This window comes from Zonotrichia leucophrys, chromosome 8 (genome assembly GCF_028769735.1).
Source record: "Zonotrichia leucophrys gambelii isolate GWCS_2022_RI chromosome 8, RI_Zleu_2.0, whole genome shotgun sequence".
Lineage (NCBI taxonomy): Eukaryota > Metazoa > Chordata > Aves > Passeriformes > Passerellidae > Zonotrichia > Zonotrichia leucophrys.
The window spans coordinates 21286313-21307652 of record NC_088178.1 but is presented as its reverse complement, the minus strand read 5'-3'; the positions used below and the strand labels follow the sequence as shown (position 1 = coordinate 21307652).

Below are 21340 nucleotides of genomic sequence, written 5' to 3'. Positions count from 1 at the left end.
TTATTGAAGAAGCAACGTTGGGGTTTGGTGGAAGGTCTGAGTCTGGAACTGATGTGGGCTGGGTGGTTTGGGCCACATCACCTCCCCAGGCGGTGCAGAGCAAGGGTGAGAAGGACTCTCAGAGCTTGCCAGCCAGCAGGACCAGGGAGAGTTGGGTGTTGTAGGAGTGGATGCAGGTTGTTTGAGAAGGCTGAGACCACACAGTGGCTGGTGGTTTCACGTGTGTCTCTGGAGCAAAGGGGAATGATGAGATACATCACTTGCATGCCTCTGCTCTGGCTTGATGTGGTCTCCCCAAGTGAATCAAAGCTTTTGCTTTGAAGGCAGAGGAGGGGGAGGGACTGTCTTTGTTCTGCTTTTTGGAGAGCGCTGGAAATCCTTCAGACCAGAAGACTACACCCTTCATTACCCTCTGGGTTATTTGCCCCATATTGGAAGTATGACTCTGTCATGTGAAGTATTTGATTATTTATACAGTTAATGTTTAACAGAGTTGGAGTATTAGAATTAAACAGGGGACGAGCTTCCAACTTTACATGGTTAAGGGCTAATAAAACTTCTCTGATCCAGTGTTTTCCTTTCACCAGAGGGGATTTTTTTCATTAGCTTTGGAGTGTTAAAAAGAGATCTCCTGTATTTGAGGCAGATTGATCTGTTGGCTCCAGACAAAGAGAATGTGCAAAAGTGTCAGCTTAACTATCCAGTCGACACAGATACAGGAAGCCAAAAATTTCAAGGTAAGTTTAATTGGTATCTTCAGTGGTGGTAGCTGGATCCAGCATCTGCTTTGGATACTGGGTGATATCTGTAGTCCACCTGGATGTGGAGGAGCTCAGTGAACAGTGATGGGTGAAGAGTAGCAGGAGGCTGAACTGCCCCACGCTGGCGTTGTCACTTGTGCCTGCCTCCACCACGCTGTGTCATCTGTCTACTTGCTGCAGGACAGCTTGGGGATGTCAACTGGTGGCCCTTCAGTCATCACGTCTCCCAGGGGTGTTGAACTGGAATAGCATTTCCCAAGCATCTGGCTTGAGGATTGCAAAGGTGTGACCAGGACAGTCCCATGACTGCTGTGGTCCAGGGGTCAGTAGGAGAAGAGAACAACAGTTGGGATTGGCTGAACTTCACAGAGTCTGGATGGTCACAGGTGATTTGGTTTTCATTTCTTTTTTAGTTCAGTTCACTCAGACTTATGGGTCTAGGGGTGTCACACCCCAGCACACTTCATACCCATTGCCTGAATCCAGCAGTGTCTCTTGGTGGCACAGAGCTCTCAAAGCTGTGGTTCTTACAGTAGTGTGGTTGGAGATGATAGGAAGCTAATGTGGGGTTTCAGACCTTCATTGAGGGGGAGGCTGAGGAATAAGGGCTTCATGGCATCCTAGAGGTCCCAAGATTGTGACTGCCCCAGGGGCATCCTCAGTGCTGTTGCTCTGCACTGATCACTTAAATCCAGTTGGTTTTTAGCAAACCACCAGTACTGAAGGCAGCCATGACTGCAGACCTGCCACTTGTATTTTAGGTGTCCTGATTACCTGCTGTGAGTTTTCTTCCCCTTTTATCTCCTATGTACTCCTGTCTGCACAAATGCTGGATATACTGTGAACATAATTTCCTTTGTGCTGGTGTAGTGATGCAGTTGATAACTTGTACTGGGCTGGAAACAGCCATTTTTAATTCCTCCCTTGTGACTGGAGAAACAAGGGGGATGTATGAAAGCAAGGCTGTTGGAGCGGCTGTTGCATGGGTGGAAAATCCACAGATGATGTTTTGCCTTTGCAAATGTACATTGTGAGCATGAAGGGAACTCTGTTCCTCATCATCCTTCCAACCATTTCTCCTCACTGTAGATGACGTAGGAAACTGTACTGAAGAGTTTTGTTCTTCCAGTTCCACCCACGACCATCACCTGCTTGTTGACTGAATGGAGTGAGACTGTTTTCAGCTCTCCTGGGAAGTTTTGGTCTCTTCATCCATGCTGAGTTCATCTCTAGGTTTAACAGAGTAGTTTCTCTAAACAAGGAGATGAATTGATTGTCAAAGGTTGCACCTCCTCTGCAAGATGTCAAGGTCATGATCTGTGAGAGCAGCCTGTAGACAGATGCACTCATCACTCAGATGCATTTAGCTTTTATTTTAAAATGTCTATTTTTATTTCCATTTCACCTGCTAGGTCCAAAATTTGGTGCTTCCTCCCCTCAAACATGACTGAGCCCTCAACATAACATAGTAGTCTGTGGGGTTTCCATCCTCCACAGAGTAGAAACTGGTTCCTGGGGGAAACAGCAACTGGAAAGTGTAATCTAGCATAGAAGTATTTATTCTTTTAAAGACAAGTGGCAACCCCCTGCCCCTCTGCTGCCTTGTGTGCTCCTGGTCTGTTTCAGACTTTAATAAATTTCTTGTTTATCTTGAGGAAGCAAATTAATAACTAATGGCAGTTGCTCTTCAGAGAAAGATGCTGCTGAGGGTTGGAATCATTTTAATTTGGCGTGTGTGTTGTTGAAGGACTGTTGGCTGTTGAGGTGAGTGCATCAGTGTCAGAGCCCTCAAAGGCTGACCATTCCCTGTGCACACAAGTGATGAGTGTGAAGTTCTGCAAGTAGGTCTCTGAGCAAGGGCTCTGGGGGAATTAAATTGGTCTTGCTGGGGACTTTGAGGCTCTCATCTCCTTTAGCTCTGGGTAAATTTGAAACCCAGCACAACTGGGCAGACACACCTTCCCTGTGTATCACTGGGCAATCCTAGTGTTGCTCCTCCAGGCGAGCATCGTCGTTCAGTGTGTGGTGCCAGTCAGGTCTCAGCCCCCTGGAGAGAAACCCACAGCTGCTTCCTTCAGACATCCACCTGAGGTGATGCTGAGTTTGGCTTGGAGGTCACCTTGGCCTAAGTGTCATGCATACCCCTCCTGTGGGAGTGTGGGCATGATGGTGGAGTCTGGCTGTGCATCAGGCTGATGTGAACTTCTCTGAGCAGCTCAAGTTACTCAGAAGCTATAAGCCATGAAAAAGCAGTTGTATCTACTTAAGATGTTACAAGCTGTGGAAAGCAAACTGAGTTTGATTTCTGTACCTTGGTGGTTTCAAGATCATGCTTGCATCTTCTCGAAGTGCCTGTGATAACCAGGCTTCTCATGTGGCTCCACAGACTGAGGCTTTTCCACGGCAAATGGTTTGATAGTGGTTGTTCAGTGGTGTGTGCTGCACGTTGGCATCCTGGAGGAACTTTCAAAGGTCCAGCAGAGGCTGAGGTGGCACCTCCTGTAGGAGAAAATGGCCTTTGTGTTATCTCCTGTCTGTTCCTCACCTGCAAAACCTGAGTGTGAGGGTACTTAATGGTGTACACACAGTCGGTGCAGCAAACTGTGGGAGTTGCTCAGCAGCTGTGGAAGTGGGGTTAGCAACACCCAGCATCAGGGCAGTATGGAATCCACCTGCACAGATACATTTGCAGGTGTCATTGTAGTGAGGGCATCATCAGCCCTGACCACTCTCATTAGGGCGATTAATTTTGCAGTGAAGCACCATATTTAGTCATGGGCAGTGGTTCCTGGAAAGGCCAAACGTGGGAGTTTACCCAAAACCTTGCAGATATTACAAGCTGAGCCCCAGGAAGATGGCTGGGGGTAAGGTAGGGCTGGAGGTTTCCTTCCTAGAGAGACAGCAGTGGAGCATGGGCTCCTTGCGTACTTCCCAGCCATTGTTCCCTGGCCTTGAATTTGCTGCCAGACCCCTGACTTGGTTTCCCAGACAGGGGAAGGGGGCTCTGCTCCTGCTGAGCCTGGAGCAGGAGAAAGAGCAGGGTGCAGCTCCTCAGGTGCACTCTGCCATCTGCCCAGAAGAGAGACCACTCCAAGCCAGGACAAGTCACCCACAGTGTGGGACTTGCTCCTCCTTTTCTGGGCGTGCCTATGGACCTGCTTTCAAGGGTCAGGAAGATTTCCCCACCATGTTTTCCCATCTCTTATGTGGGAGTACTGTGTAATACTTAGGGTATGTGATTATTAGGGCGACTCCTAAAACCCTTTGCTGAGATTGTGGGTAAAACCACCTTCTCTCAAATTACTGGCTTTCCTTTTCAAAGGGAAGAGAGGAGTCAAATCCTAGTTGCTCATCTGGTTTTGCTTTTTACTTTATTTCTTTCTCATTATGCTGAGCATTTTTGGTTGCTTCCAGTTCCAAATGGTGATGAATGTGCTGATAACCCTTTGCTACCTATGGTGTCTGCTGCCAGGGAGCTGTGCCTGGCTTGTCCCATAGAGGATGGGGGCTAACCAGGAGCTTCAGGAGGCTGCAGAGGTGGAATTTCACCCACAGATAGTTATCTGAGATATTGCAGCCCTTTCCCTCTCCCCCTTTGTAAGAGAACTTAATTACTGAAATAGATCTGTGTTTAGAGGAGCTGGAGACCCTCCATCCACTGCCAAAGGGGCCTCATGTCACATAATGGAAGAAAACCATCACTAAATGTTTCACATCATGCTTTTCCCTTTTCCTTTTAATCCTTTGTATTTAGCATTAACTTCACAATATAGGTTTCCTTTTGTTTTAATTGTGTTGAATTCTAGGGAGAAGGAAAGGATCGTTCCTTTGTTTTTCTTTCTACTGTAGCCCCAGCCATCCCGATGACAGATCTTGTCATTACATGGTGTCATTTTAGATGTTTGCACTGCATCAAAAGCAAACGGAGGAGCCTGCAGTCTAGGCTGTGGGTTGAATAACAATGTTTTTCCAGGGGAAGAAAAAAAAAAAATCTGTGAAGTTTTTAATGAGAAACATGAGTTTCGCAGAGGCAGCCTGTACACTGCTCCCGACCCAGCAAGAGTGATGGCTCCCATTTCCCTGGATATCAGCTTTTGTGGCCCTTTATGTTTCTGAAGGCTGTGAAGCTGTGGAGTCATCTTGGACTTGAAAAGCAGGAGAGCTCATGGTTTCCTGTGCATGGTGGATCTTCCGGGAGAGCTTTCCAGTTGCGTGCTCCTTGCTAAAGCCGAGCTCCGTGATGTGTGGCTGGGAGATGCTGGGCACAATGTGTGTCCAGAAGGAGAAAGGGTGGTGCTGAGGGGCTTAAAATCTCTGCACGGGAATCTGCTTTTCCTGAAATGCCTGCATGCTAAAGATGGTGAAAACTGCTGATGCAGGAGAGCAGAGCATCTTTGTCAGGCATCTGTCTCCCAACCACATTCCTTTCAAGCAAGGAGGGCTGCTGGGGAAGTCTCTGCTCTGCAGACCTCCCGCTGCCTTCCTGACTTCTCAGAAAGGTCATGTGAAGACTAATGTGATCAAAAGGGTTTTTAAAGTGTTATTTAAAGCGTGTTGACTGTTCTGCAGAGGGTTTTGGTCCTGCAGAATCGGGAAATTTGACTGCTTGTCAGCCATGACCCAGAACTTCGCTGTGGGGTCTCACCAGAGAGGACATACTGGCAACTGAGGGCTTTTATGTGGTTGCCTCGCTTGGCTTGGTCTCATCCCTCTTTGATTTTCCTTGCAGTGCATGAGCACATTGCTTTGCTGTTGCCCTCTGAAGTGTGTTGAGGTTCGTGCGTGGTGGTGGTGTGTGTACCAGGGAGTGTTTGTGGGAGTTGTGGAAATGGTTGTGCCCAGGAAATGGCAATGAGTCTGGCTGTTTAGACACGGCCTCTGGTCTCCTTGGAGCTGACTCTGAGTAGCATTGGATGTGATGCATAATTTGGTAGAACTGGAGAATACCCAGAAAAGGCCCTGGGCCATGTGGAAGAGGCACAAAACATCCACCAGCAGGTTGAGTTGGGCTTGGAGACTGCCACAGCACATGTAGATGCTTTGCCTGGGTTCTCCACTGTCAGAGTTGGTGCTTTTCAAATACCCTCAACACTTTCCTTGCATGATGGATAAAAGCTGTGCCACGCTCCTGATGTTACACCTTGTGATACAAAGTCCTCCATCCTCTTGCTGGGTGGTTCCTCTTGCTTTTCAATTAATGGATTGAAAGAAAGCTGGAAAAAAACATTTATTTCCACACAAAATCAAGGTCTCTGCCTTTCCTTCACCTCATTTTTTGCTGGATGTTGAAATACAGCAGTCAATCTTCCCAAACTTGATACCACCTCTCACCTCCTCTTCTGGGATGGCTCTGATCAAGGCTCTCACCATGGGATGGTGACCAGCCCAGCCACTGGTGTGCCAGCAGGTATTTGGATAACTCCCTGTCCTGGAATTGAGGTCCTTTTCTTCAGAAATCTACTCAAAGAGTTTCCAAAAATTATTCTGGAATAAAATGTCAACAGAGGAGGCTGATCTGGAATAGCAATTGCTGAATAATTTATTCTGCAATGAGCAGATAATTTCCCTATATGGAGCAGCCCAACTAAGCTCCAGAATTTAAGCTTTATTGGTTTGGGAGCCAGAGAGGGGTGGAAATGGCAAAGTTTTCATGAAGTTAGTGAAGTGAGCTAAGCTGTTTAAGTATAATAATATTTCTGCAATATAAAGTGTGTGTCTGTGGTCTCCTTAGTGAAAATTATATATATATATATATATATATATATATATGTAAAAAGAAAAAAAAAAAGGTGGGCTTATTCTAATAGTCAGTAGGAGAGGGGAGTCATTGTGCCTTCTCCTGGGGTCTGTGCTGAGCTCCTGAATGGGGAGTTGAGGGCGGAAATGGCAAAATGATGTCACCTTAGAGCTTCTTCCACTTTGGGGAGGCAGTTTTAATGCAAAGCCATTTTCTGTGTTTAGAAGTGAGGTTCTCGGAAGGAAGTTAATTGACCTTTTCAACAAATTTGTTACTGAGACCATTACCAGAAATGCTGTTGAAATGCTTTGTAAATACAGTGTTCATTTAGCAACACTGCCAGTGGCTTTGAAAGTCAGACTTTATGCTCTCTTAAAATGAAAGAGCTATTCTTAGTGGGAAAAGTGCCTTTTTGGGGAAGAATTTGGAGCAGATTTTTGTGTTGAATCTAGGCTGCCTCATTCCCTCGGAAGGCGTCTGAGGGCCAGGAAAATCATAACTAATAACTTCCCTATAAATTGTAGAGCTGCTATTTTAAGGTCTGGTGTCTCAGGGAGGAGCAGGGTGGTGTCCTGCTTCCCTCCATTACTGTGTGATGCCCTGGTTTGATTCTGATTAAGATAGTCCTGCCCTGTGCAAGACCAGAATGTGGGAAGACAAGTCAGGAGGTTCTCAAGCTTGGTTTTGCTTTTGTTTTTCAGTATTGGTAAACTGAATTTGTGTTTTCATTTGAAGATGGCCCACTCCCGAGGCAGCTTTAAATGGTAAAATATGCATTGAATGCAATTTATCTTTGCATGTTTGGAGACAAAATCCAAAGCTGCTCCCCAGCCTCAGGCTAAGTTCTGGAAAAGCGGCCAATTCCGGAGGGAGGCCGTGTCTCAGAAAAGCAGGTCAGCAAGGCGAGCAGATACCTCGAGAGAAAAGGATGTCCATGGCTCTGGATCAGCTTCTTGCACAAGCAGAGGGCCCTGAGGAAGGAGCCCTTAAACCAGGAGCAACGGGTTAAGGGCTCTGGCACAGGAGGCACTTGCTTTAAGGGCTGGGATTGTGTTTTTGTGGCGCTAAGAGCTCTGTGAATCACCACATTAAAAAGGTGATGAAGGGAAGAGCACTGTTCCCTTTGCTTTTGACTGTGGTGAAGTTCAGTGATCCCATCATGGTGACGCTTGCATGAAGGGATAAGAGGCAGTTCCTAATTAGAACCCTTTTATGTGCTAGAAGCCAGCTTCTCAGCTGTTGGAAATCTGGGTGGCTTCATGGAAGTCAGGAGATGACCCCATCTGAGTCTCGTGTGTGAGTTTTGGCATCTCCCATCAGTTTCCTTGAGGCAGCCGAGGTGGTGACAGCGCGGGGCTGGGTTTGCTTTGTGGCAGCTCCAACTGATGGCACGCATGAGCCCGGAAGCTGCTGCAAAAGTGAATTTCCTCCCTGTGGATGTTTTCTTTCATGCTTGAAAACACCCCTGCATCTGTTGAGCAAACACCTGAGCTGTAACAAGGAACCATGTTGCTCCTTGTTCGGGTATAGCTGCTTGTAGGCACAGGGAGAAGAGGAGAGGGCTGGATGCTTTGGGGATGGTCACAAAAATGCGTCGCGTTTTCTCCCTTAACTGTAAGGGTGCTGCATTCACTGCTTCTGCTTAAAAATGTACTGCACATCTTCACCTTTCTCACATTTCTGGTTTTTGTAAGAAAAGTCTTTATATTCAAGATGCCTATAAGTTACACTGTAGCAGTAAAGAGCAGAAACTTGACAGCATTTTGCCACTAGTTATTGCGTGGACAGCTCATGTTAACCAAGATGCAGTGAAGTCATCCTCTCTTCAAGCCCTTTCTGTTGCTTCAGAACCATCATTTAGATTGACTGGATCTGACCTGCTAGCAGAGGAATTCAGCTTGCAAGGCTACACCTTAGCAGAGGAAATCAGTCCAAGCTTTAAAACTGGTTGTGTTTTTTTCTTTTTTGCCCAAACCGTATGTCTTCAGTGCAAGGGTTGTACATCTGGGTAGATTAAAAACCCATTTGTGGGCAGGTGTTGGAAGATTGTGGAAGGTGATGCTGGAAAGGATGGTCTTGGCTTTGGGACTGGCAACAAAGACCCAAAAATCCTGGCTCTTAAGAATGATATGGGCAACAAAGAGCACTCCTGGCTGGGGAGAAAATGGAGAACATTTTGTAATACTTTTGGGTAAAATCACAGATTAGGACTGGTTGTCTGGAGCATGGCCTTGGGCCAGCCAAGCCCCTGAGCTGGGTAGGGGGAGGGGAAAAACCTCCATTTCAGGCTCCTAGATAAACAAACACCAGAAATCTCGTAAGGGTAATAATGGAAATCACTGAGAAATTGAGTTAATACAAGGGCATCTGTGTAAGTGAATGCTCGGGACAGGGAAACGGCTTTGTCCTTTAACTCTAGTAATGCTGGAGCAGATGGGAAGCGCGGTGTGCTTCACGCATTAGCTGGCTCGGATAAAGAGCAAGGCAGAGGCCGGTCCTCTTGGCTGATTAGAGGTTAACAGGGATAGAAACCAGCGGATTGACTCTTCATTTGCAGGAGGTGTTGTGGGATCAGAGCAGATGGCAGAGAGAGCGTCTCTCCAGCTTACTCAGCTGCTCAGAGGAGCTTACGGCTCCCTCCAGCACAAACAGCCCCATTCCATCTCCTCTGTTTACAGCTGCAGCTCTTGCTTCTTCCCTGCCCTACCTGGAGAGATGGTAGAAGAGTATTTCTCCCAAACCTGTGGAAGTGGGTGCCTGAGGCCGTAGGTGTGTGTGTGGGGACCCTTGCAGGCATGGTGCATACTCTCCAACTCATCCATATCCCTTTGTTTCGGCTCCTCCTGCGTCAGCTCAGCTGCGGGCATGGCTCCTTCCTGGGGTGATGTTAATGGTCTTTGTTAGCTCTGTGAAAGTGGAGGTACTTTTCCAGCATGATAATGACTGGGCAAGGACAGGAGCATGGTAGGGACAGGGAGGAGGGCTGCAGGGGGGAATCTTTTAGCAGCAGAATTGTGGCTGCTGGGGCGGCATCCTCCTGGCCAGCCATTGCCTGCCTCCTTCATCCCTGCCAAAGTCTGTCTCAACAGCAGCACCTTTGCCTGCGGTCACAAAACAGAATAGCTTTGGAGAGGAGGGAGGATGGAAACTCATAGCAGCTCTGCTCATTGACTCGCTGGAAGCCTGGATTCCCTATTTTGCAAGGGAGAAATGGCAATTGATTCAGCCTTACCCTCTTTCTTTCTGTCTGCCAGTGCTCTGAAAAGGCACATTTTATCTGTGTGTGACAACACCTGCCTAGGGTGCCTCTCATTGAGCCGCTGAATCAAAAGAGCAACAAGAAAAGTGGGTTTAATTGCACACATCTTCAGCAGAGTCTTTCTTGCACTGGCAGCACAAAAGGCCAGCCCTGTGCTGGCTGAATGGAGCCCGGGAGGGCTGGGGCACGCCGTACTCTCGTTACTATCGGAGGCAGATGATTCACTTTGCTGGAGCATTGTCATGTGCAAATGAGTTCATGAGCCCATCTCCTTTCCAACTGCAAGGTCAGGGACTGAGCAATTGTCAGCATCAGCCGGCTGGAGGAATTGATCTAGAAGCTGGAAAGCTTCGGGAGATTTTACTAACCTCCACTTCCCACCGCCCGAGCACACCGACACCTTCCTCCCGTGGGTGTTGTCTACATTACAAATATTGACCGATTTTGAGCTCATGTTTAGAAAGCTGCTGTTTCGAGGCATGGAAATGTGACTGAGAATGGCTTATAAATAACACTCGGGTGCGGCAATTATTATTCATTGCTAGTTATGGCTTTCACACACTGGAAAAACAAATGGTTTTTCCACTAGGAGCTGGAGCTGCAGTCCGTTTAATCACTAAAGAGCTTGGAATCACTTTAGTTTAAAATAACTTTCCGCTGTGGTTTGGAAATTTTAAAAAAACATATTTGGGTCATGTTAACCTAGTGTATACAACTTGCACTGAGAATTTCAGTTTACCTCATGTACATCTGCTGAGCCCCATAAATATCCATCTATTCTTTTCCATTTGGTTTCACAGAACTCCTGCCTGCCTGAAGACAGAGCTCCCCAAACACAGATTTGGAGTGGGGTTAGTCTCGCTAGAGGTGGAGAATCCTGGGAGCTGAGCACAGAGTACAAGAGCAGTGAGCAGCCAAGCTGCTGTCAGCCACAGCCACTCCTCTCTGGCTGTGATGCAAGGGGATGTGGCTGGTGCCTTCAGGAAGCTGTGTGGATGGACTTTCCATCACGTGGCTCCTAACAGAGGCTGCCCAAAATATCAGCCTCAGGTACTAGGAGGTTACTTAAGGTTTTGACAGCTAGGTGTGGTTGTGAGTTCTTTATGTACATGTTCCAGCTACATCCCACCAGCAGTCCATGCTCATGGCACGGATGTGGTGCAAGTTTCCCTCTACTGAGCCATTCCTTGCCCTGCTTCAGAATTATCACAAAGACAGAGAAGAGCCTGTGGAGGAGACACAAGAACCACAGTGCCATGAAGGAATGTTCCCCACGTTACCCGTGTGTTACTGGCCATCACCCTCTCACCCAGCAGTGCCAGTGCAGCATCCTCAGCGTTGGGTCCTGCAGGTGGCTGCAGCTCTGTGGTGCTTTCCACCCCTGCAGAACTGTGCCAACACTCCGGGGAGGGCGGGTGACTGCCGCGCCTGGGAAGGAAGAGCTCATTTTTTCCGAATGGCACAACTTAGCAAATGACAACTGTGACTTCAGTCTGGGCTGCAGTGTGAAATCCGAGGGATGGCTGTGAGCAGCAACTGCCAGAGGGAGCAGAACTGAGCACTCGGGTTCCCAGCTAGTGTGGTAGGTGTGGAGGAGTCCTCCTCTCTCTTGCAAGTATTGATGCTACAGTTATGAGAAGGGAAGGGGCTTTGCCTGGGTTTTGCTTGGTTATGGGGTTAAAATTTCCATCTGGGCATCTGTTTCCAGCCTCCAGGTATTTCAATATTACCAGCCTAAATGTTTGCTTTATCTGAAGTGATTTGCTGAAGGACACAAAGCGAGGGGTCTTTGCAGCTGGCCGCATGGTAGGTTGGAGCTGCAGGACAGGCTAGTGGTTTCTCTTGATGGTTGGCACGAGGATATCTGGGTTAAAGATGTCCTGTTCAAAGGCTTTCTGATCTTGCAGTACTGGAAGAGTTTGCACAACTTCTTTTGGTCAAGTAGGTTTAGAAATCAAAGAATTCACCATCTTGGTTAAAGATGCTTCTGTTGAGGTGTTAATACTGTTGTCCCAATAGCAAAGTCTCCTGCACTGGGATCCCTGCTAAAGGCTTGGTCCTTTGTCGCTGTTTGAGAGCCCAGGAATTTTTATTTTATTTTTTGTGGATCCATCCTCCTCCCAGCCTGCAGGGTTTGTCAGCTCCAAAGAGGAGAGATCTGCCCAGATGACAAATTTGTAAGTCCCACCAATGTGGAACTCACAAAGTCCTGGAAAACAATTCCAGGATCTGTTTTAATTTAAATCAGAGGTGCAATGTCCTGTGGCAGTAAAACAAGGAAGGTTCTTGCCCCCATTTAGGTTTTGTCCCCATTTAATGGGTTGGATGGCTGGGATCAGAAAGAGATGAGCTCATCATGCCCTGTGTGCCCGTGAACATTCATGGCACCTTTCTGTGCTTTTTCTGGGGCAGTTATGAACACTCAGCTCCTTTTACAACCTCGATCAAAGAGCCATCCACTGGGAAGCTTCTGTGGTAAAAGTAGGAGAGGGTGTTCTGGGGCAGGGGAAAGGTGAAGATCTTGGGACAAAGCTAGACTCTGGAGGGGCATAATGAGTCTGTAGTTACAAAGATGGTATTTAATTATTTATTTTCCATGGTTTTCAAGCCTTGGCACTGTCACTTTGCTGGCAGCAAATCAAACACCAAGTTAGCTTATGTTAAGAACAGAAGATGAAGTCCTAGATAAGCACCGGGCTGTAGGAATATCTTAAATTGAATGCACAGGGAGGACACAGAGGAGAGTATGTCTTTGCTCTCAGTGCTATCCAGACCCTATGTCAGTGATCAGGGCTGTGTTTCTCTCTATTGAAGTGTTGATATCACAGCTCCTAGGATGCTTCTTTCTTCTAGGATGTAAGATGAGCAGAGAGGAGGGCACAGTGACAGCTGTACTTTTCCAGGGCTACCTGCAGCTTTTTCGTGATAGCACCAGTGTTCTTTGTGGAGCAGGAGTGTGTGCTTCGATGGACTATGAAGTAACCACACCAAAACTTGTCTTTGAGCCACCACTCTTCTCTGGGACTGTGATACCCATCACTGCTGAGCTCGTTTGCTCAGCAGCCATGGTGCTGGGCTGCAGACTTGGCTGCAATGTGGTAGCTGCAGTCTGATCTCACGTTAATGTAAATATCCACAAATAATGCCTCTGTTCCTGCCAGCTCATCTCTCTTCCACCCCTCCGTGTTTAATTTCTGACTCAACTTTTGATAAATGTTTTGTAGAGTTCCTAGCTTATCCTACAGACCTGCTGTCACCACAGCTAAAATCTAAACCAACACTTGACTTGGGGCTCGAGTACCAGATGAACTTGGCAGTCGTTGACATAATGGATGGTCCTGTTGGATGTGCAGACCAGATCTGAATTGTGAAGACCAGCTCTTGCAGCAGATGGGAGAGCACAGCTTTTGGGATGCCTGAGAATATCCTGAGGAATATCTGGACAAATATTCTGTCGTGAGAGGCCGGATCAGACCACAGTTGATATATTTGCAGGCTTATACCTGTCTGAAACAGATAATTTGGTTAAATGAGTTCCTCCAACCTTACACCAGTTAGCCCCAAGTGGGGTCTGGCCCACAGTCGTGTTAAAGTAAGCATTTCAAGGCAGTGTTTATGGCCAGTAATTTGTCCTAGAGTGTTTTATATATGTGTGTGCAGGCATACATATGAGGATATACGTACATACTTGCTCAGGAACGCGGTTTCCAGTCCCTTTAACTTGTTCAAAAAGTAAACTAGGGAGAAACTGGCAGTGAGTCGGAGCCGCCTGCCAAGCATTGCAAACCGGAGAAGTGGTAAAACATAAACACTTTGGAGTTTATCCTCTGGATTTATATAGTTTGGCTGCCAGGGGACGGGTTTGTGTGGAGGGGGAGGCTCGTCAGCCCCTGCCCGCGCTGCTGCCGCGGCGCCGAGCCCAGCACCTCCACAGCCACGCTGCTCCTGCTCCCGTGAGCAGGGAGGGGAGTGCAGGGCTCTGCATCCCTCCCTCCTGCTCTGCTGGCCACATGGGGTGGCTTTTGGGCGATGGCAGGAGAACAGGTCTGCTTTTCCCCCCGCCCCGGCACTAAAGTAAAAGCAGACCTCCTTGACGCTTAATCAGATTTGAATGTGGTTTTTGGCGTGGCTTTAAAGAGACTGGCAGTGAATAGCTGGTTTTGATGCCATTTATTAAAAACCTCTGGTAGAATTTGTCTCCGAAAGCCTTTGTAAGAGCTGGCAAACGCACAAGGGTTTGATGCAGTTAATGTATTTTAATCTTCACCCCCCCACCCCTTTTCCTTTTCTGTCGCTAATTGTAGGGCTCTCAGCTGTCTGCTGCCTTCTCCGAGGGGATGGCAGGCTCTGCAGGGACCTGTACATACACCGGCTTAATAAGGTTGCAGTGGCATGGAGAAAAGTGAGCATCCTCCTCAGGGAGGATGGCTGGGATGGGCACTGTGAGGTGCCAGGTCCCACACCATGTTCTTCTGACAGGGGGACACCAGATTGCCCTGGCTGTGTTAATTAACCTCCTGGTGCAGCCTCACTCTCTTGGAGGAACAAGGCAGATGAGTGTGAGAAACAAGGATATCCCTTTTCCAGGTGGCTGAGCAAGTGCAGAGTGTTGGTGTTGCACCCACTGAGCAGCTGGGTCATGAGGAGGACTCCCTGATGCTCCCATTCAAAGTGAGGTTGATAGGCATCCATCAGTCAGTGTTACCTCACTGACTTAGTCCCTCACCTGCTTGGTACATCCACGTTTCTTTTGACCCATGGGACTTTCTGAACCCATTTCATGTTCCTCACGTGTCTGGTGCTTCTGGGAGCTTTTTTCACGTTTTATGTCTGAAGGCGCTGCACCCCCTTTCTGCACGGTGGGAACTGTCAGGAGCACTGTAACATTGGTGTGAATGATTTGTGGAACTCAGGGAGCAGTTTTCCCCCAGCTGTGGTTTAGGCTGTGCATAGCTCCTGTCCCTGCTCTTTGTTTCCACTGTGTGGAAGAGCTCAGAGCTGTGACCATGCCCTGGAGCACTCTACCTGGTTGAGAGACCAAAGCTGGAATTGCTTTGCATTTAGTTTGTGGATTTTTTTGTCTGCCTCATCAAAGAAAAGCAAACGTGGTCTTTTTCTACCAGCCCTCACTCATGTGAGTTGCAAATTCAGCGAGAGGGAGGCGTGGATGGAAATGACTCCCAGGAGAGAAACAGTCTGAGATACTTAAACAAATGGGAACCGAGCAGCTTTGCTCTTCCCCTGAGGGTTTGGCTGTTAAATAAACTCGCCGATGAGTCTGGCTGTGTGTGTGTGTTGGTGCAGAAGTGTGTTTGTATACACGGGCTGGGTGTTGCTGGGTGTAAGCCACGGGGATGGGCTGTGCTGGGTGCTGCACTCCTTGGTATATGAGAGAGAGACACAAGCAGTCTTGGCTTTGCTTCCTGCCAGAGCTGGCATGGGTGGTTGTGGTCAGAGAAAAGCTAACCTGACCTTTCCCTCTTCTCCTTTCCCTCTCCAGGGTTCCACCTCAGTGGAACAGTAACGGAGCCAGCGACTGCGACAGAACCAGAAATGACCTACAAGGTGGCCATCAGCTTCGACCGCTGCAAAATCACCTCCGTGACGTGCGGCTGTGGGAACAAGGACATTTTTTACTGCGCTCACGTCGTGGCGCTTTCACTGTACAGGATCCGCAAGCCAGACCAGGTCAAACTCCGTCTTCCCATCTCAGAGACCCTTTTCCAGATGAACAGGGACCAGCTCCAGAAGTTTGTTCAGTATTTGATCACAGCACACCACACCGAGGTGCTGCCCACCGCCCAAAAGTTGGCTGATGAGATCCTGTCATCCAACTCTGAGATCAACCAAGTGCACGGTAATTCCTCCCTCCTCACTGTGTGACCCTGGCTCTGTGCTTGGGGCTGGGGTGGTGGTTTTGGTGCCCATGGTGGTGTCCTTTATTTTACATTTGTCTTTGGATGCACAGAAAAGAGCTGTCAGTGTCACACTGATGTTAATGCATGGGTGTTGGGACCACATGGCTGGGGTGTCCCCAGCCTGCCCTCTCCTCTTCTTTATGTGTTTATCTGTCAAACATGGGCTTCAACAGGCAGGAAGAGGCAAAGCTGACAGGCTGGTGGTGCACAAGGCACAGCTCAGTGTAGAATGGAGAAGCCGAGGAGGTGGTGCTGGGACCCTGTGGAGCGGGAGCTGCAGTGGGGATGTGGCACCTCCAGCATGTGGGGACACAGTGTCAGCCTGAGCCCTGCACTAAGTCAGATGTGGCTGAGCTGGTAGGAGATAAAGCTTTAATCTCCATGGGCGTTAATTTGCCCATAATAAATGAGTGCCGCTGTTCTTACCTACTGCACAAAGGCAGTGGAGATGTGTCCTGGGGCTTTGTGTTTGGAAAATGCTTTTGACTTCCTCCCCTGAAAATCTGGGGGATAGTGCCCAGCCCAGCCCTGCTCCACTGGCCCAAGATGTGGCCCAGGCTCCTGGGGATCTCCCACAGTGTCTTTTCAAGGAGGCCAGGAGCTGAAGTTGCCCAGGGTCTGCAACAATGAGCAGCTCCCCGCTGTGCCAGTCCCACCAGCTGTAGAGCAGAGATAATAAACACTTATCTGCCACGGAAGGGCGTTGCAGGGATTAACACGTGCCTGTTAAGTGTTCTGAAGATGAAAAGCCCCATATGCAGCCTAAAATACCATCTGAAACTAGTTGAATCCACATGTAGAGAAGTAAGGCCGGAGGTTCACCGTCACCATGGGGGTGATGGCAGCTCTGATCTTAGATGTGTTCATCTCTGTCAATCTGGTAGTTCCTGTTCCTACCTTGGGAGAGGCCTTTGTCTCCTCTGCTGGGCCACATGTGCTGCATGGGTGGTTGTGCTCTAACTAACTGGCTTTTGCAGGGGGGCCTTCAATTTTTGGCGTTGTGAAAGAATGAGGAGCTGTGATGCTGCAAGGATCTGGTGAGGGCCATTCCCTCTGTGAACTGATCTGCTGAAGCTGAGGCTGGGCAAGATCCCTTCTTGGCCATTGTTTGAGGCTGCTTTCTCCTAAGCAGATTGAAGTAAAGCTTTTAAGGCTCTGAATATTTATTGTTCTAGAGTCAGCAAAGGGCTGGTGGTTGGGAGTCTTACAAAGATACAGATGTTGGCTCCAGTTCAATATCTGCGTCTTGTTTTTACAAGTGGTTTAAAAAAAAAACAAAGCAAAAATTCTCACTCTCTTCAAACTTGGTGCAAATTTACACACTCGAGTGTGTGATTTTAAACCAACAGAGATGTGGTCACCCCACAGAGGGTGGCACCTACCTGACACCCCTGTGGCTGCCCGGCTGGTCACAAGTGAGTAAACACCTCTGCAAGCAGGAGAGCAGCCTTGTCTCACCCTGGGGAAGGATGCAGGTCAGCCTTCATATGTTGACACGCTCTTAAGGTGATCCATAGCTCATAAATGATGCTTCCTGTGAAAAGGATGGCTCCAAACCTCTCACATTCAAGTTTATGGTGATGCTGTCCAGGGCTTCTATTCTTGATCCCAGACAATGTTGCAAGTTTTGCCCTCTTGGTCCTGCCAGAAGAACAGCCACAGTGCAACCAACTACATACACTGCAGACCTGCTTGACCCCAGGGTGAGGAAGGGCTGCAGTTGTGAGGGTCTGTTTGTGGGAGAGGAATTCTGGGGTCTCCAGGTGAAGTGAATCCAAATTTGTCCACCGTCTTGCCCTTCCCAGATGTCAGTCATGCATTTGGAGTGGGTCACCGATCCTGGGATCTGTTAATTGTTTAAGCTATGCTCTACATAGAGCTTTATGTGTATTTCTTGACCCTTAGGGTCACACCCCAGCCTTGGGGTTGGGGCCAAAGTGTCTTTTGGCAGGCCAGCCTCTGCAACCCAAACAGAAACCCACTGTGTGCATCAAACACCTGAAGTTATTACACCCTGGAGCAAGAATGTTCTTTCTGGAAATCCTTCTTTTTTCCCTGCCCCTCCTTCTTCTGAGAGTAGGTCTGTTGAGCTTTGTATCAGCATCAGGTCTTCCTCACCTGCCTCTGGTCACTCTTTCCTTGTTTCTATGGCAAGCTTGTAGGATTGAGGAGCTGTATTTGCACCAGGCTGGCTGTGGAATGCCCCTTGTGCAAGGGGGTTGTCTGGTTTTGTAAAATAAGGCTGTCAGGGATGCTTCTTCTCCTCCTGCAGAGCCTGAATGGCAGAGAAAATTACTGTCCATTGTCTGTCGCGCTCAGCTCCGGGCACTGGAGCTTTGTTCCTTGCAGGAGTCTGTAGCCGCGGGCTGTGCACCGCGTGCCGATCTTCCCGGCTGCTTTCCTAGAAGGAAATGCAAACTATCCAGTAATGATGGAGGCTTGGAGCGCAGCCAAGGCACTTGCGTGTTCCCGGAGGATTCAGGCCAAGCAGAGCCTAGGTGTGCCTGCAGCCCTGCTCCCCACTTGACCTCTGCCTGCTGAAGTGGGTCACGTTTCTGCTCCTGTGCCTCGGCTGCGAAGGGCAGCGTGTGCCAGCGAGAGCATCTCCCGTGTCTGGCACCTCCGCGCTTGGCGTCTGGAGTGGCAGCTGGAGGGAGGAGACCAGGGTAGGTTTCAATGCTCCTCCCCAAGGGGACAAAGCCAGCCGCGTCGCTGCCTGGCACAGAGCAAGGCTGAAAGGATTGCACTGTGCCAGCAAAAGTGACTCGTGGCTGCTTGGTCTCTCCTGGTGGGTGGAATGCTGGGGGCAGCCAGAAGCTGCAGCTGGAAAGCTTGGATCCAACAGCTGGGACTCCATGGGAATGAGGATCATCTGGTGGTGGCCACCTTGGCACCCTGTTCCGTCTGCTCTTCTGAGAGCTTAAAGATGGCACGGTGCCTGTGGGCCCAGATTTGGGGCTTAGAGGTACCCTTCATGCACCACTGATGAATTCTCCCCCTTCCTTGCGTAAAGAGCAGGAGATTTTGGCACACCCCATGTTTGCAGCTCTGTAACTCACCCAGCTTGAGCAGCATGTGGACATGGCAGAGGGTGCTGCTGCCCTGGACTCCAGCAGTCCAGGAGTTGTGGCTGGGGTGGTCTGTCTGGCCCATGGAAATGCCATTGGATGATGCTGTATCTGTGGTGCTCAGCTGGTACCATCAAAGGGCTTGGGATGCTCTTCTCAACCAGAAGGGAGAAAAGCCACAAAACCTCTGCTGTTCCACGGTGCAGGGGCAACTCCCTCTGAGGACAAGCCATGTGAATCACCAAGGGGCCTCCGTGGTCCTGCAGGGTCTTGGGAGCTTCCTTGGAGGAGAGGACTTTTGGAAAACCATGAACGGGAATGGTCCCTCAGGCTTTGGCATGGGAAAAGCAGATCTCCTCATGCAAGAGTGATAAGAAGCCTGCTGCCTTATCCATTCCCTTTTATCCTGCATGCATTCTTGACCACTTTAAGCTTTCCTTCAGCTCCTGGGCTAATACTGTCCCACCTTGCTCCTTGTGCACGGGGCGAGTTGGCTTCAGGTCAGTGTGCAGGAAGTCCCTGCCTGTCCTGTCACACCGAGCCAAGGCTGATGTTTGAGGAGTCCTTGGGCACTCTTTGACTTTCAGGTCATCTCGAGACAGCGTCTGGAGGGCAGCACCAGTAAATCTATTTGAAATTCTGCCTTCCCACAGGGGAGGAGGAGAAGGTCAGATCTCCAGGACATTCATGTTCCTGTTTGCTGAGCTGTGGTGGATTTAAGGGAAAAAGCACACCTGAGTGCTGGAGAGAAAGGCAGCTCTTCTCCTTGTCTTGCAGAGCAGCTGGGGTTGCCAAATGACTCCAGAGCACGAGTAGTTCTTGACAAGCAGCTTCCAAAGTTGGCTGTACCAGGTACTGGTACCAGCTGGACCACATTGCTCCTGTCCACCATGCTGGGAGCCAGTCTGGATTCCCTTGTCGTGGTGCTGTCAGGTGTATGTGAATCTTCAGGCTGCCCTGGCAGCTCCCTCTGACTTGCCTCCTCTTGAAAACAAACTGGGAGTCTTGGCAGAGCTGGATTCCTTGCTTTGCTGCTATTTTTAATCCCTTGTTAGAGTTCATTTCCTTTCTGGTGCCTGGTTATTTTCTCTTCAAGGTTTTCTGCCGTTTGCTTATTTGTCCATGTCCTCCCCACCCCCCGCCCTGAGCTGATCCTTCACATCTGTTTTCTCTCTGGACGCCTGAGAGGAGCCTGGAGGCATTCAGCAACACTGACCATGTGCAGTCATGAGATGGCCCTTGTGAATGGCCACCACGACAGCCAACCCTGCTCCAGGCACCACTGACCCCGGGGCTGGCACGGCCAGGCCCCAGAGCACTGCTGGGTGCTGGGCACAGTTGGGTGAAATGACCATAAAGGAGATGCTGGAGCAGCCACCCTTATCACTGGGTGGCTTTTAGCATCACTTTATCAGCTCCAGGTACCGGTTAAAAATTATAATCGTGCCTTTTTCTTTGTATCATCAATCCTGCTTCAAGTCAGATGTTCTGGGAGTGCTTTCCACATTAGTGAGCTGATGTATCCCCCGTTCTTGGGTTCAGGAGCTTGGGTTTGGGATGTGACAGTGCTTTGGCGTGACCCACAAGGTCCTACTGCCTTCTCAGCCCTGGAAACCTGCAGCTTCCCAGTCCAGGAGCCCCTTTTGTTTTTTTCATGTTGGGCAGCTAATTTCTGAGCAAGGAGTTGAATTTTCCATGCCTGACTTGACTCTGTTTTCTAATTTGTAGATTTTTCCAGTCCTTTTTCCTCAGTCATTGTATTTGCCAAGTCTCACTTGGCTGTCAAACAGTTAAACCCCCGAGCTCCCAGTGAGGGGGGAACCCAGCTCGGGGTGTGATGGATTGCATTTTTATCTCAGTTTCTACAGCCAGTGTAAACGGGCTGGTGAAACACTCTTTCCACTCAAGATGTGCAATGGTGTTTCCTTAAATCTGAATCCGGCAGGACCAAGATCCAGCACATCTGAAACAGGGCTCTTTGGAGCACGAATGCTGCTATATGAGAAATGTGTTATGCAGGCGCCGGGCTGTTTTACATGCCGTTCCCAGCTCCTTTGGAGCCGAGACATGGAATCACTCATCAGCTGCGTCACGGCGTGCCGCTGCCGAAGCCCCCACGGTGTGAACGTTGGCAAGGGGAAGTGGACAAATCCTGCCATTAATATTTAAACCCAGCACAAATCCCGTTGTTTGCTCTTAAATGTTTATCCAGCTCCCCAGCGTAATTGGGCAGCCCGTTATCTGCCGGGTTGTGCTGCACGTGTGGGAATTCGCTATTACAGCCCTCCCTCTGAATCTTTTATAGGAGAGAAAAATACATTTACAAGCAAATTCGGGCTTTATTTGGAGGCGCGGGAGGCGCGTTGCTAATTTGGCTGCGGCCCGAACCCCAACGTGCGAAGTGCTCAATGTGTTGCGTGGGAGGAGGAGGTTTTATTTAGCTGCACGCTCCCTTCCTCGCTGCTCGGGCTTTCCGTTGCTAACGCTACGTGTGAGCAGCAGGCACGGCGGGGTAGCCCCGGGAACCCCCAAAGAACGCACCTACTTTTTACATTTTGTGACCTCCTCCTCCTTAATCTGTCACAGCGGCCACGGCC

The 21340-nt window shown here is 49.1% G+C and overlaps 1 protein-coding gene across 2 annotated transcripts in view; it reads left to right on the top strand.

Annotated features, from left to right (window-relative positions):
• ZSWIM5 (zinc finger SWIM-type containing 5) overlaps positions 1-21340 on the top strand; it is a 96980-nt gene that overhangs the window by 50560 nt on the left and 25080 nt on the right. Inside the window, exons 1-2 of one of the 2 annotated variants that reach the window (XM_064719369.1) lie at positions 14391-14428; positions 15258-15614. In XM_064719369.1, coding sequence (XP_064575439.1) covers positions 15311-15614 — 304 coding nt within the window. In that variant the 5' untranslated portion in view covers positions 14391-14428; positions 15258-15310. Of the gene's footprint in view, positions 1-14390; positions 14429-15257; positions 15615-21340 lie in introns of those variants that run through there. The other variant, XM_064719368.1, reaches the window with a different exon arrangement.